Source organism: Temnothorax longispinosus, chromosome 9 (genome assembly GCF_030848805.1).
Source record: "Temnothorax longispinosus isolate EJ_2023e chromosome 9, Tlon_JGU_v1, whole genome shotgun sequence".
In the NCBI taxonomy this organism is placed as follows: domain Eukaryota; kingdom Metazoa; phylum Arthropoda; class Insecta; order Hymenoptera; family Formicidae; genus Temnothorax; species Temnothorax longispinosus.
Genome location: NC_092366.1, coordinates 8,215,821 through 8,230,850, shown reverse-complemented (window position 1 = coordinate 8,230,850; position 15,030 = coordinate 8,215,821). Strand labels below are relative to the sequence as shown.

At 39.1% G+C, this 15,030-nt stretch overlaps 3 protein-coding genes and 1 long non-coding RNA gene across 18 annotated transcripts in view; 1 reads left to right on the top strand and 3 right to left on the bottom strand.

The window, feature by feature from the left end:
• Positions 1–1,125, bottom strand: part of Clip-190 (Cytoplasmic linker protein 190) — a 29,734-nt gene extending 28,609 nt beyond the window's left edge. For 5 of the 6 annotated variants that reach the window (XM_071787573.1, XM_071787576.1, XM_071787575.1 and 2 more), the window contains exon 1: positions 965–1,125. The gene's annotated coding sequence lies outside the window, so the exon portion shown is untranslated. The remainder of the gene's footprint in view (positions 1–964) is intronic. The other variant, XM_071787574.1, reaches the window with a different exon arrangement.
• Positions 1,126–1,471: 346 nt separating this feature from the next.
• Positions 1,472–4,870, top strand: LOC139818727 (putative histone H3.3-like type 3). Of its 2 annotated transcripts, none has more exons than XM_071787595.1 (4): positions 1,472–1,737; positions 2,107–2,149; positions 2,302–2,459; positions 3,023–3,154. In XM_071787595.1, the coding sequence occupies exons 1-4, from the start codon at positions 1,712–1,714 to the stop codon at positions 3,042–3,044; spliced, it is 249 nt and encodes an 82-aa protein (XP_071643696.1). In that variant the 5' UTR covers positions 1,472–1,711; the 3' UTR covers positions 3,045–3,154. The 2 variants fall into 2 exon arrangements, with proteins under 2 accessions (XP_071643696.1, XP_071643695.1); XM_071787594.1 differs by having other exon boundaries at positions 1,479–1,737; positions 3,064–4,870.
• A 1,172-nt stretch (positions 4,871–6,042) lies between these two features.
• Sarm (sterile alpha and armadillo motif) overlaps positions 6,043–15,030 on the bottom strand; it is a 132,644-nt gene continuing 123,656 nt past the window's right edge. For 8 of the 9 annotated variants that reach the window (XM_071787587.1, XM_071787585.1, XM_071787586.1 and 5 more), the window contains 5 exons: positions 13,415–13,516; positions 8,827–10,848; positions 8,140–8,306; positions 7,602–7,823; positions 6,043–6,182 (listed from right to left, as the gene is read on the bottom strand). In XM_071787587.1, the coding sequence (XP_071643688.1) occupies positions 7,634–7,823; positions 8,140–8,306; positions 8,827–10,848; positions 13,415–13,516 (2,481 nt within the window). In that variant the 3' untranslated portion in view covers positions 6,043–6,182; positions 7,602–7,633. Of the gene's footprint in view, positions 6,183–7,071; positions 7,110–7,601; positions 7,824–8,139; positions 8,307–8,826; positions 10,849–13,414; positions 13,517–15,030 lie in introns of all 9 variants that reach the window. The other variant, XR_011733493.1, reaches the window with a different exon arrangement.
• LOC139818729 (uncharacterized) overlaps positions 14,971–15,030 on the bottom strand; it is a 3,586-nt gene continuing 3,526 nt past the window's right edge. The window contains exon 3 of the long non-coding RNA XR_011733495.1: positions 14,971–14,985. This is a non-coding gene — a long non-coding RNA (uncharacterized lncRNA). The remainder of the gene's footprint in view (positions 14,986–15,030) is intronic.

Genomic DNA, 15,030 nt, shown 5'->3' with positions numbered 1-15,030 from the left:
TTGTTGTTATTGTCGCCCGTCCATCGAGCGAAACGGCTCTCATTTGCCTTTATGACTTTATCTATTATTAATTAAAGGTAATGTATATAAAAAAAGCAAAAAATACGGAAAAAGATATTAATTTGATTTAAAAGAAACTTTTTTAAGAGGTATAAGCAAAGAAAGAAATAATCTAATAAACGAGAAATCTGAGATATAAAATGTAAATACATTAAATTTTTTTTATTAGAGGGTTTTCCTGACACGTTCTAATACATTTTGAAATAAGATAAGTAAAGAATGTTGAAGAATTAAGTTAGAGTCAAATCAAATTTGGATAAACCGACGAGAAGGAAAATTTAAAGAGGTGATTAAGTTAAATTAAGCTTTGCGAATTTAACCAATTAAAAAATTTATGATTTTGCTGAACTGAAACCTTTACTACGTTTACGCGAGCGTTACTTCTGTAGTAACTTACGATAATTCCTTCGCGTAAACGGGATTTTGTAGTAACTTACGATAATTTACTCCGCGTAAACGAGTGATATATATCGTAAGTTACTACAGAAGTAACGCTTGCGTAAACGTAGTACTTGTCACTGACAATTACTCGCGTTCTCTCGAGCAAGAGAAATTCGCACAAGCAATTGCGAATACTATACGCGAGGACTAGGAAGTATTAGAGAGTACTTGTGAGTTCTAGTAAATACTTGCAAGTTCTAGCAAATACTTGCGAATTGTAGCGAATACTTGCGAGTACTTGCGAATATTTTTTAATACTCACGAGTACCCGTGAGTATCCGCGAGTACACTATTAGATCGACGAGTGCTTCGTACCGTTATCACACTCGACGATACGCGCAGACAACAACGTATACCTTCTCCAGCAGGAGCGAAAGAGACTCGAGTCTGACGAAAGAGAGTTAACCTCAAAAATGTTTCGCGCCCGTGCACGAAGCGCGGAGCTCGAAGATCGCGGTCTCACCTGAATAAAACGCTATCCGGGACGACCCGTGGAAGACAGCTAACGCATTTTACGCGCGACAATCGCGAGAACCGCGGATAAACGGGCGCAACGCAAAAATCACCCGATATCACAACTCGCGGAAAGAATGACAACTGTCCGTCACGGCCGGACTCGCTAACCTGTCAGCGCGAAATGTCCCCAGATGAGATTCAGCCGGAGCAGAGAGAAGGATCTTTGGCCGGAGCGCCGGAGTCACACAGACGAGAAGAATCTAGAGTCACAGATGCCGCCGAAAGTTCCCGTCATCATACATTTATCATCATATTCACTTGTATATATTACGATTATAACCGTTATGTTTGTCACTTTATCATATTATTATTAATTATAATCTACTGTTATTTAAATTGCGTAATTTTACACACGTCAAGTCGTCATTGTCGTCAACCGTATTCTAGTAACTTATCGCTAGAGGGGTCGAACTCGAACGCGAATTTCTCGCACATTCGATTCGACCCCTCTCTGTCAGTTCGACTGCACTGGACTGCAGACTGCACGCAGCACGACAGCATTCATTTAGAGGTTATGTTCGCGCGGAATTGGCGCCAATTCGTGTATTTACATCCAATCGATTGGGTCGAACTGACGTTCGGTCGTGATAGTTCTCCAATTTTCTGACTGAAATTTGTCCCCAAACGAGTCGCGGACTGTCATTTGTAGCGCTAAGATTAGTGAGAACCTGTAATTTTGTGTGTTCACGAAACAATGGTCCGACGAAAAGCAGTGCCCAGGTTATTTCTTATTTTCGTTTAATTTCCGTGTACCTCTTGCTTTTCACATTTATCACGATTATTTTAGTTATGTTAGTTATTTATTTAGTTAGTTTAGTTATTTTAGTTATATTAATCGGTAAGAATTATAATTATGCAGCATGTAGGGGAAGTTGTCCTAGTACCGGACAGTATGATATTTGCACATTTCTACTGTAGAAGTGTGCAAATATTATATTGTCTAGTATTGGGGCAACTTTCCCTAATATATTATTATTCATTAATATAACTATTTATTAATTAGTATTTTTATTGTACTAATTTGTTATCTGATCTTATTTCTATGACATTTATGGATTTATTTATATTTAATTAAAATATATATTTCAGATCACCTGGCAGACTTTCTGAGAAAGGAGCGAGAAAAGAAAGAGTAAGCGACATGTGGTTAGATCAAATAACTGCATAAATTAACCGCGTTAAATTTTATACGCGAGATAAATTCTGCTACATATATTTATATGACGCATACCGTAATAGTAATATGTCTATTAAATTGTTGCCATATGTCTTTTGATATGTCAGACAACTGTGATAGTCAGCAAACGTAGGAGGAAAGGTCGAGTGCTGCAGGAAATTAAACATCTGAGGAGAACCACACACTTTCTCATACCTAAACTACCTTTCGCGCGGTTAGTCAGAGAAATTATCCGTGACATATTCCCCAGAGAGGACATCGCCAGGTAAATATAACGCCTATATCCTAAAATTTTATGAAATCACAGATTGTTTCAATATATAGTGTCATTAATTATGAATTCATTTTTAAGATCGTGTATAATTAATTAAGAGAAGAACTTTATTCTATGTGTACAGTCGAGGACTAAAAGGTTGTCCAGTTAAGTTTCGGAGATCTTATTCATATATTTAATATCTAGCTATTATGTCAGCAATTACCATTTTTTCTTAACATTTCAATATATTTGACATCTCGTTTGTCTGCTCTTTTAATAAATCACTGCATAAACCGTGTGCACTGGTGCTAATTTACTACCAAATGAGATACGTTCCAAAATTCAACCGGACGACCTATTAGTTCCCTACATACTGAAAGAGAGAATGTGCTTTTCATAAAAAATCATGAAATAAAAATCTGCTTTATTGCACATATAAAATTTTCGTGACATGCTCTTTCTCTGTCTCTCTCTTTTAAAGCTATTTTAGTAGAATATACTAGATATATATTTTAATTATTAGAAAAAAAATTATAGAAGAAAAAATTTAAGTCTCAATGAAATCCTTACAGCATTCAACAAATAAGGAGTTGATTATAGAATTAACTTGTAGGATACAAGCCGCCGCTCTCGAAGCCTTGCAAGAAGCGACAGAGATGTACATCGTGCAATTCTTTGAAGATTCCGTACTGCTGGCGTTGCACGCTAAACGGGTCACGCTTATGCGAAACGATATGATTCTAATGCGCAGGCTGAGAGGTCGGAACGATATCATCAACAGATAGAGAATTTTATTTCGTATAAGTTCAGTTAAATCAATATTTTAAATATTTTAAGGTAAAACAAGAATTCTTTTCGAAAGTTCTATTGAAGTTTTTTCTAGGTCTAAGGAATAGGCAGTAAAAGATATCGGTTACTCTTTTATATAATGTTGACACAAAATGACTAATTATGGAAAGAGATATACGTATATATTTTTAACAAACTTTTAAAGCGATATCATTATATATAGGAATCTCATTTTGTATCATGCTTCATTCAGAATGGGTATTTTGAATACAAAATATAGAAAATGTTATTTTCAACTTGAGCCTCAGGGACACGCGATGAGACAATCTTGTCGTACGAGACGATAATCAGAACCTAAACGATATCGAAAAAATAAATGTAGCTCTAAGACTTGTAAAATATTTATATTTATTATACGAGTATTTGTTACTTGGTAAATTCCACTCCGTGCTGATGTGATAAATGTTGCTAAATAACTAAATCAGATGTATCCATTATTTTTATAAATATAAATTATATGTTTAATACTTTTAATAAAAAATAGCGAACAAAGAAAATTGAATGGGGAGCTGAAGATAAGCGATTTTGTTTTGCTAAATAAAATTTATTTCTGATAAACATTTCAAACATTTCGATAAAATCCGTAACTTTATGAAACTTTGGTAAAATATACAGTTTTGCGATAATCAGGCGGATCTCTTAAGCTACGAATATCGAAGCGTTGCCGTTTTGACTCTCGGCGCGAGAGTATATCGACAATTGGTACGATAAAAACAGTGTTAAATAGTAAAATACGGCGTGACCTGGAAAACAGTCACGGTTATATATCTGGTGTTCGACTTCGAGCATGTTTGCAAAACGGTATTTCTTATTAAAAGTCAATATAATTCTCTTTCTCGATAAAACATGTGAATCACGATCGAAAATTGTAAGGATTTTAGAAGACAAGAATCGTGTAAAATATTCTTTGGCTAATTTTAGAAGAATTCCATTTTAATCTCATCTTGAAGTATAATTATCAAGATATTTAACTTTGAGATTCTAGGTGCTACAAAAAAGAATGTTGCGTTTGATTAAATATTAGAGGATAAAATAATTTTTTTTTTCTAACTTTGATGTGTGATCTTGATGTTCAAAAAGAAATATCGCCGAACTATGCGTATTATCGAACACCCCATACAATTGTGTAATAAATTTTCGGTGTTAGCTGCAATAAGAACAACCATAATTCGTGACCTATGCGAGCCACATGCGTCTAGCTGTAAACGCGGTCTAAAAAAAATAAATTGCCTAGAAAAAATAGTATTACAAATAACGACTTAGCCGCCTTAAACTTCTCGATTCGTTCGTTTCTACATATACAATATACATATGTAATGTATACAATACAACGAGAGAAAATACAATACAAAAAAGGCACCTGGAAAAGCAGGCTAATTCGCGTAAATACGCGTATTCCGAGTCAAGTCTCTGGCATCTATGAAGACACTTGTCGCATCTTTAGGCACAACATTTCGCTATATATACTTTCATGCTGCCTGTCATTGTACACGAAACGGATCGCGAAATTCGGATTATAATTTTCGTAAGCTACGGCCGGAAAAATTCATTAAACAACATATAAAAGTCAACATCCAAATGTCTAATCTAATTTCCTCAGCCGAATTTCTTTTAAATGCTCCATTTAATTTTTAAAACTATAATTTATTCGATAATCATAAAGATATATTAAGCTTCACATCAAGATTTTCATAAAATGTTTTCTAATCTCACTTTCGGGCGTCTAGACAAATTTTTTGAGAAATCCCAAAACCGTCGAAGCGATTTTTTCAGATCCTTCTGAAAACTTTTAAACGCTTTTTCGACATAAAATTTCTTTAGTGATCATATAAAATATTTCCTAATTATCCAGTTATCTTCCGCGACATATTTTAGACTTGAACTGATTGGGTTTCGCGCGCTTCACTTTGACCAGTTTGCAGAAATTAAATAACAAGAAGTCTCGCGTTGCTTCACTTTTTCATGAACGACCGCACTTTGTTCACGCACTTGTCCATGAAGTTCCGCTTGCGCTTAGGCTCCGCGCCCGTCGGCAGCGACGACAATGAACCCGGTCCCTTCGCGCGGACTCTGCGTCCGCCGTATTCGCTTGACGAGACGCTCCCGTCGGAGTCCAATCCCGCACCACAACTTCTTGATGCCTTCAACAGCACCGTCGATTTGCCGTCGTCGTAGTCGTCGTTCTCGTCGCCGCCCCGAGTTGTCAATCTCTCCTGCGCTACCTTCCTGATCCTCTGCTCTTCCACCGGGTGTTCCTGGTCAGCGCACTGTCTGCTGGAGCATGTCGAAGACTGTCCTTCCGAGCTGGAACGTCGACTCGGCTTCGGAGGACGCGTCGGCGGGAGGGCCTCTTTATTACTCTCATCCTTACCCAAGGACATTTGTATGCTCTCCGTTTCGGACTTCGACTCGATAATGTCGGGCACTTTTGGTTTCGTTCTGAGAACCGGCCTGGGTTCGTCCTTGGATTCAACAGTCTCGGTATCAGGCTTCTTTTGGCTCTCTTCTGAAGCAGAGACGACTTCCTCATCTTCCGAACTCGTTGGAGGACATTCTCGACTCTTATCGCGCTGCACTTTGTCTTGCTCTTCACCGTTCTTCGCATCTTCATCCAGAAAACCGTCCAGACTGCGCGATCTCGGCCTGGGAAGCGGTGGTCGTTGGACGACCGCGGAAGATACCGACTTTCGCTCCTGGTCCTGTTGGTCCAGCAGCTCTAGCGAGCGGGATCGTGTCGACGGCGAAGGTGGTTGCCGCGGCGGCCTGCGAGGCACCGCCAGGTTGCTGCTGGCACTCACCGGATGCGGGTACATGAACTTGAAGCGCGGCGACGTGGGCGGCAGGCCCATCAACCAACGGGATGGACTTGACGACTTTCTAAGCCTATAACACAAAAAACAGAACTTATTGCAAAATCGGAACTCAGCGAGAAATACGTTTCTCATTTGCCTTCCTCGGTTAAGTAAGAGGATGATTGTCGTATATCTCTTTTTACATATCCTCAATCAAAATAAAATATGTCGTATACGTTAAAACTAAATTAAAGTTTTAAAAGTTAAAACATATTAATTTTTGTTTTTTATTGTTAACAGAATCTATCTGCAATATTTTGCATCATCCGAGAAATTAATATTTATTTTATCCTACTTTCAATATTTTGATTTTGTCTCAAACCTTCTTATACCGAACACGGTTTATTCAATAGAATTGCATCATGCAGCTTTACTACTAAGATCTATAGATATAACATAAATAAAATGTACATAATGTGCATAAAGATTATATAGTAATATCTATGTGTAGAAAATTAAAGTTATTGCATTTATCGTATACATTTTCACGAAACTCTCATTGACGAACAAATCAATTTTAGCATCATTAAAAATTCGATATAACTTGCTTGATTTTTTAACTTAAAAGATTTAAGTTAAAAAATCAAATTTAATCAATTTTATTGATTTATATTAATGTGTTATCTATTGTCTAAGAGATCTAATTAAAGAATAATTTATTCTACACGTAGACTATGTAATAAGCATCCGACATTCAGATAGACAAAAATTTATCTAAACTTTCACTATAAACTATATGTCTACACTAGTCTACAGCACAAGCACATACATATATCTAGGTAACACATTTGAAATCAAAAGTACAACGATATCAACAATATATTAGGGGCTGATTCAATATGAGGTTTTGGCAAAGCGACGGGATAGTGACAGATTAACACTGTTTAAACATCGATAAAGAATTTGTATCGCTGACTGACCTAGTCGTGATTGTCAATAGAGCGATTCGCAATCTTGACTGCGTGAAAAAAAGAAATTAGCGTTGCGTTAGTAGAGCTCGCTTCAAAGTCGCATCATAAATCGATTCGTTAACGGCCAGTGTAAAGAGTTTACTAACTTCCAATAAATTCAGATCATTAAAAATTCTTATTACCACCTGTAATCGTCACTTGGATTTCTTTTGGGTATTTTTAAGAAATCTGAATTATTAAAATATTTTCAATCTATAATAATAATTAATCCAGTTTGTTTTATTTATCGTCAAACTCTTTTTTCTTAATCAATTACTTTTAATGAAATTATTCTAAATTATTAATAATTATTATTAATAAACTTTTTTATTCATAATAGTTAATCTAGCACCAAATCATTAATCGAGACTTGGTTCTTGGTGCCGGGGTGTTAATGGATCCTACAAATTTCAGATTTTCTTTTTCTAGACATTGACGAATCGATTCACTCATCAACCCAATGTTAGGGTGCTATATGCTAAATTATCAGGGATAACTACCTGCTCGATATGGCTGTGGGCGGGCCATCTAGTCAATCTCGCCCGCCCGTGGAATCCTTGTCGCTGCCCCTGCTTTCGTTGCTGTGCATTCGCTGATAGTTAGGCGGCTGTCGTATGTTTGTGTTACTCGGTGTGTTCGGCTGGGTCACGTCCTTGGGAGCCATGCTGCGCGGAATTCCGCCAGACAGATCAGCTCTCACAGGTATCTCGCCTCGCATAAACCTGCACAATTATAAGAAGCGAAAACCGAAAAGTTAAATTAACAACTGTCGTACAGATCATCCTTAGATATATTTACATTATGTTATTATTAAAGTAAAATAATTAAATAATTAATGAAATGATTATTATAACAAACATTTTGTATCGTATATAGAAGACATATATTAATTAAAATAAAGTTATCTCAGAAAGCGACTCCTAAATATTTCAGCTATTGTACTAGAAAATAGAGTTGTCTTCTTTTTTCTTGTACTTTAAGCCATGTGCTTTTACCAAAAATACAGAAATGAAATTTAAAAAAGAGCAGTTGTTTCACCTTTCTAATTTGTCTACGCAAGCGTCTTGATAGTCGTGAATCCAGCGGACACCGTTGAAGTGGCAGACCGTGCGCATGTCTTCAGGAAGCTCCTCAGGTTCCGGCCATTGAAAGTTGTCGATGATTGGAATTATGTTGCATTGCGATTGCAGTGCGGCAACGATCTCCTGTAAAATAATCGAAAGTGCGAATTGAGACACCGTACGTTGTAAAAGCTTAACTTTTTGATCAATTCTTGAACATAAAATTCGGCATAATAATAAAATTTGGCGAAAAGAATAAAACCGATTATGACACGATATATAACATATATAGACATTAATATTTTAAAGTAATGTTTAAGATATTAGTTCTAAAACAATATATTTATTATAATATGTTTGACAATCCGAGGAAAATGTTTTCCTGAGAAGAAAAAAAAATTTGTTAGTGAAAGATTATTTTTTTCCGAGGCTATCTCTTCTTTGGTTTCAAATTCTCTCAAAAATACATTGAATTAATCGAATAATTGTATTAAATTGAAAAATTCGTTTGCCCCATTTGCTTACATGGCCTCAAAACTGATAAAACAAAAAAGCAAGCATAAACTTTTTATTAACTTAAGAGCGTATATAACTGAAAGTAACAAAAGTCTCAGTATCTTTTTAACAATAAAAAAAACAAGAAGAAACATATCCAGAGACTCACCCTGTGTACCCAGTCCTTGCACTCGCTATCTTGTACACACCTCTCCAAAGCCTGGGGCGTGAGCACGAGGAGGAAGTGTTTCGCCTGCCTGATGCTCTGCAGCAGGTTGTTGTCGAACTTGCCGGCCTCGAGCCTCTCGACGTCGATGAACACCGAGAAGCCGCGCAGCTGCAGATGCACCTTCAACAGACTCGCCAATTGCGAGCCGTTCGATCGGCGATAACTGACGAAGACGTCGAGGGACTTGTCGGGCGACTCGTACTCGCACGAGCTGAACTGATTGTGCTGCATGTTCTTGATGGCGTCGAGTATCCTGAGCCGATGGATACTGTTGGCGATGCCGCACTCGGTCAGCAGCTGATCCTCCGAGAGATTGCGTATCGAGTCCTTGTCCACGCCGGCGTTCAGCATGCTGTACGTGTAGATAGAGAACTCCTGGCCGATCGATTGCAGGAAGCTGTTCAGGTTGCCGGTGTCGCGGCTGCTGTAGTCGGCCATCTTCTTCAGATTCTGCAGCTCGCGGGCGAATCTGCGGCGCATGATACCGTTGGTCAGGCCGATATCCTCGCGTAGATTCTCTTCCGTCAGCTGCAGCAGCAGGTCGCCGTCCACTCGACTCTCCACGAAGTTCGGGGCTACGTCAGCGAAGCCGATCTGCTTCACCCATTCTCGTACGTCCTCGGTCGACCATAAGGGCACTTGTTGGCTGAGTTTATGCGGAATTTCCTCGCCGATCAATCTCAAAGCTTGTGCCGCGTACTTGGACGCGATCGCGTTCGGACAGCTCGCTACTTTTTTCAACGGCTCGATCGCGCCGATTGTCCGGAAGATATCGGTGTTGCCCTGTTGCTTCTTGATGCCCGCCTCCATGCAGAAGTGAAAAGCCGCGAGATTGCGCGCCTCCTCTCGCTTCGAGCTCAGAACCGGCACGAGCCTCTCCAGCCAGTTCTTGCTCTGACCGTGTGCGTGCGCCAGGTTTGACTTGGCGAACTCGTAGGGGTTGTGCGACGTAATGAAGGGCTCGACGAGGTCGAGGGTGCCGGATTTGAGGACGGCCGCCTCGATCTCCTTGTTGGCGACTAGCACGGCGATCGCCAGGCAGGCGTAATACTTGATGTTGTCGTCGTTGTGAAAGGCGAGCGGGAACAGCCACATCGGTACCTTGCGCTTGATCATCGCCTCCTGGTTCTCGGCACCGCCGTACAACGACAAGTTCGCCAACGCGCCCGCACAATGGCGCAGAGTCTCCACGTCGTTCTTCCGGCACTCAAACAGGACCGCGTCCAGACCGCCCAGCCTGATCACGTCGCTGCAGGTGCCCTCGCTGTGCTTGAACAGGTGCTCGAGTATCCCGGTGCCGACGCGCGAGTGATCCACCGAGTTGGCGTTCTTCGTGCACACGCACGCTACATTCACCACCTTCTCCAGGCCGTTCTCCACCACGTGGGCGCGATTCTCCGTGGTCAGGCATTGCTCCAGCAATCTGGCCGACGAGAACTGCAGCTCGTGATCGTTCGCCACGCAGTTGGACATGAGCAGATCGAGACCGCCGCGCGTCCTCAGGGTGTTGCACAGGGTGTAGCCCAGCTCGTGGCCGTGCGTAGGCACCGCCCAAGCCTTTCGGATGATCTCGTTCACCCTATTCAACAGCTGCGGCGCTTTACTGCCGCTGTTGCTCTTGCAAGTGTCAGCGCCTACCTTCAGCCGCTCCACGAAGCTGTCGAGCAGGCCGCTGTACTTGGCGATCGCGCAGTCCACGTCCTGCGGATTCGACTTGGAGCACAGCAGGTCCAGGTCGTCCAACGGTAAGGCCAGCAGCTCGTCCTCAGCCGTCGGCGGTCGCATGCCGTTCATAAACTGATTAACCGCGCTCGCCGCGCTAATCATCGATTTGGACGCGCTCACACCCGACTTGGACGCGATCGTAATGCTCGACTGCGAGCTCGAGGCCATGTGCTTCTCGTGGTTGAAGATGCCGGTCGAGGTGACTGTCTGTCGTTGCTGTTGCGCCGCCATCGCTTTCTGCGAAACACAAAAACATGGTCCGTCGATCATTTTCGAGATTGTGAGAAAGATCTTAAGAAAAGAAGTCGAGGAAGACAAGCATTTGGACCATTGCTCGTCGATGAATGGAATAGCTGTACTTCAGGTAGTTCGAAGGGTATTCTTTTAAATGATCTTCATGATGTTAGCGTGGTATTTAGTGTAAAGTAGTAATAAAGGAAGAGAATGTTTTGTTGCGAACATTGGTAAGATTTTTCATTCATCGGTATCATCAGGTTTAAAAAACATCAGAAATTAAATTTATTAATATTTCTCGCTGAATAATGTTCCCGCTTATGACTTAACGTTTTAAGAGTCTTCTATTTTATATACATAATGAAATTCATCACTAATCCTTTATTCTAATACAATATAAGCGACACATTCTATATGAACCACATCTACTGCGCAATTACAATATCGATGTAAAATTTAAAGATTTGTAATTATAATAATAGAAAAGTTTTTTCCGCCAGTGAATATAAAATAGAATCACAAACTTTAATTGACTATAACTGGCATATTTATTCATAAAAAATCACAACGTTTCGGTCCAAATTCGGACCCTCTTCACGTGAACTCTTACACAAGCATTCGACAGGCAATTCGTGACAATGTTCCCGCAAGTCAGAAACTGAAGACTAAGCAGAAAAAGAATTTTGTTTTTGTATCGCGATCGTTTAAATAATAAATAACAAAGGAACTATAAAAGTAAAAAACATAAGCAACTTACATGCTATGTGCGTTGTCAGCAAAATATAATGATGTCAGTATTGGTAAAATATATTGTAAAAAAGAAAATAATAAGACGTCAAATTAGTATAAAATTAAATGTGTATATAGAGCGTGTTAAGAAGCACGTCCGTATATCACGACTGTGGAGAACACAATCCGTAAGGACATAAATTATAACACGTGAAGGTTACATGCCTATTATTTTGTCATAAATTGTTGTTAAGTTATCGGTGTCCTTCTGTAGGTTTATTGCCTGTGTGTGTTTTTTGATGAAAAACATCTCCGCAATCTCTCTTTTCTTAACGTTTTGCTCTCTATGTAGTATTCTCGTTCCCGCCCAATCAAACTCGTGATTAAATTCAATCCGATGTTTGCTTATTACAGAATGATTACCGACGTGCTTCCTAATATCGGTTTTATGTTCTTTAATTCGAGTTTCGAGATGTCTTTTCGTTTGTCCTATATAAGTAGCATTACAGTCAAGGCAGTCAATTTTATAAACCAATTCGATTTATTTCATGTAATCAAGTCTATCCTTACCCTTTTTAACAATGTTATTGAGTTTCTTGGGAACAGTGTAAACGACGTCGAACCCACGACTGCATAAACATAGCGCGGATACCGTCACTATAATCCTTTATGTAGGGAATAGATATAAAATTTTTTCTGAAGTCATTGTCATCATCACTATTACTATCCTGAGTGGCCACTCGGTATTTAATTTCTTTCAATCGTCGATTAATACATTTATTGCTAAAAAATTCAGGGTAACTGTTGTTGCTAAGAATTTCCTTAACAATATCAATATTGCTACTGTGAAACCTTTGATCAAATAATAAAATCGCGCAATCCACAAGACCTGTTATTACGTTTTTTTAATAGTTTTCCGGGTGGTTGGTTTTATAGTTTCCGAAGCGTTGTGATTTTTTATGAATAAATATGCCAGTTATAGTCAATTTAAGTTTGTGATTCTATGTAATTATAATACTCAAATTAATTTAATTAAATAATATTTCTATTTAACATTAATTTAAATAAACGTAAATCAGAGATTTTTAATTAGTATATTGTAAATTTTGTGTTAGTATTCTTCCAACGTAGAAGATTCGTAGTCTTTTAACTTTACGAATAGGTATTCTATATTTATAAATATATAACATTTAATTTTTCCATTTACTTAAACAATGAAACTCAACTTGGAACTACGTAACGACTAATGTGCAGAATTAACATAGAAAGTTTACGCGCACTACCCACACAAGTATGAAATATTGATAAAAATCTAATATGTTATTATCTTAATTCTTTAATTCCGCAAATTATTAAACTTTATTTACCATTCGCGAGTCGAGGCTACACTTCCTTAGCATCATCCCGAACAAATGCGAGTATGACTCTGACGCTTTTATATATGCCTCAGGCTTCTCGAATCACGCGAGTCCACTTTTCGACTGGGGTCCAATCGCGAGCTCGTCAGCGTTTAAATCACCGCTCGTTGCATCGCGGATGCAGAAACGGCGTTAAACAGCGACGCGACCTCGCGTGCCAAAACGCGACGCGGTTCCCCAGCGTCGTTAAGGACAGCGATTTACGATTTAGGCTGTCGGTACGCGGACGTTTTAACGCGCGTTCCTTGGTAGACCGCCAAAAGCGCGAGCGTAAGCCGAGAAAACAGTTCCTCACGCTTTTCCGCGAAGCGGTAAACCACGAGATCGTTACGTCAAGACATTCGATCGGCCGGGAGAATTTTAGAGTTTTTTATATTCCTCGTGACAAAGTCTTTATGAGAAAATAAATGGTGTTCCCTTACCTTCTCGGAGGTAAAAGAGTCGCTCTGAAGCTTCATAGTGGATGCTGCCATGTTATTGCTCTCCTGATGCGAGAGATCGCCAGCCTTCAGGCTTCTCTGCTCCTGAAAAAGAAAAGCACACACTTGATACTTAATCACAGACTTATTCTTCAATCTCGATTATAACAGATTAATATACATATACAGGTATATCAAAGTGTATAATTGCTTTTTCATCAGAAAATCACGCAATTAGCCAAGAAGGATTTTCTTATATTCCTTCATTTGTTCTGCGCGAGAAATCATTACCTATATTATACCAATTATTATCGAACATTTACATCACTCTTTATCATATTATCACGTGAGAAAAATCGATGTTTGTTACTGAATAATTACCATCTACTGTTAGAGATTCAGAAAAATAAACATCGTTTTGTAATTGAGACCTGTGAAACTTTTCGTTTTAATTTCGATGCTTTAATTACATCTAATTTTACTTCTTTCGAAAGAAATAAAGAAAATCATCGAGTTCGGTGACGTAAAGTGCGATAAAAATTTGATAGCTCCATGACACCCTGGTATAAGCGTTCTCCGTCGCACGTTGCAGGGAATTAGCGCATATTATCGACGGTCCACTTATGACGTATATTCGCTAATTCGCAGTAGCGTAATAGCAGACAGGCGATAGCATCTCGCGTACCAAGAGAGTACAACTGTTGCACTGTGCTCGAAATGATGCGATTTTTTTCGGTGTTCTGACACGCAGCCACAACACGCACTTCGCGAGCAGTAACGCATAATGACAGATACGCACTTCTGACATTCTAATCTTTCATCCAACGGTTACTCATCCTGATCGAATAGCGCGAGGAATCGAGAAATCGCGAGAATATTACACCCGCAAAAATTTATTTATAGCACATGTATATAAATATATCGTGAAAAAGAAGAAAATGTGTAACAATTCTACAGTCCTATATCGTTTTAAATATTTAATATTTCATTATTTAAACAGTTTTGCTATTAAATTAAATTAAATTAGTATCACAGAAAAAATGATGAATACGTATATAAAGTCATTCAAAAAATATTTTGTTATAAAAATCCGATAATATCAAAATATTTAATCATTAAAAAGATTATCGTCATGTTACATTCATTTTTTAATCTGTCATACTTAAAAAAAGAATACTTTATCATTGCAGAGAGAGAGAGAGAGAGAGAGAGAGAGAGAGAGAGAGAAAGAGAGAAGAGAAGAAAAGAGAGAAAAAATGAGAAGGGGAGTACTTTGATCTGAATAATTATAATGTTTAATCGCGATCAAACGGATTTCTGATATAAATAGGCGTCAAGCATCCAATTACACTAAATAGTATTAAATACCCGATAGCGACGTCTCGTTTTTATCACTATATCACCGCTCCTCTCTCCAAGTATCGGAAAACACAACGGTACTTTCCCCCTCGAGACTTCGCGATACAATGATCGGCATTGTGGGAAGTGGGAAGGCTCGTCGATCCCGCTCGTTTTGTCTCCTCGCCGGCGCCGTCCTCTTCTCTCCTCGTCCGATTCTCTTCCGACGTATTTCTCTAAATATAATTCGAGCGTGTCGTCACAGCCTGTTACGCGACGCA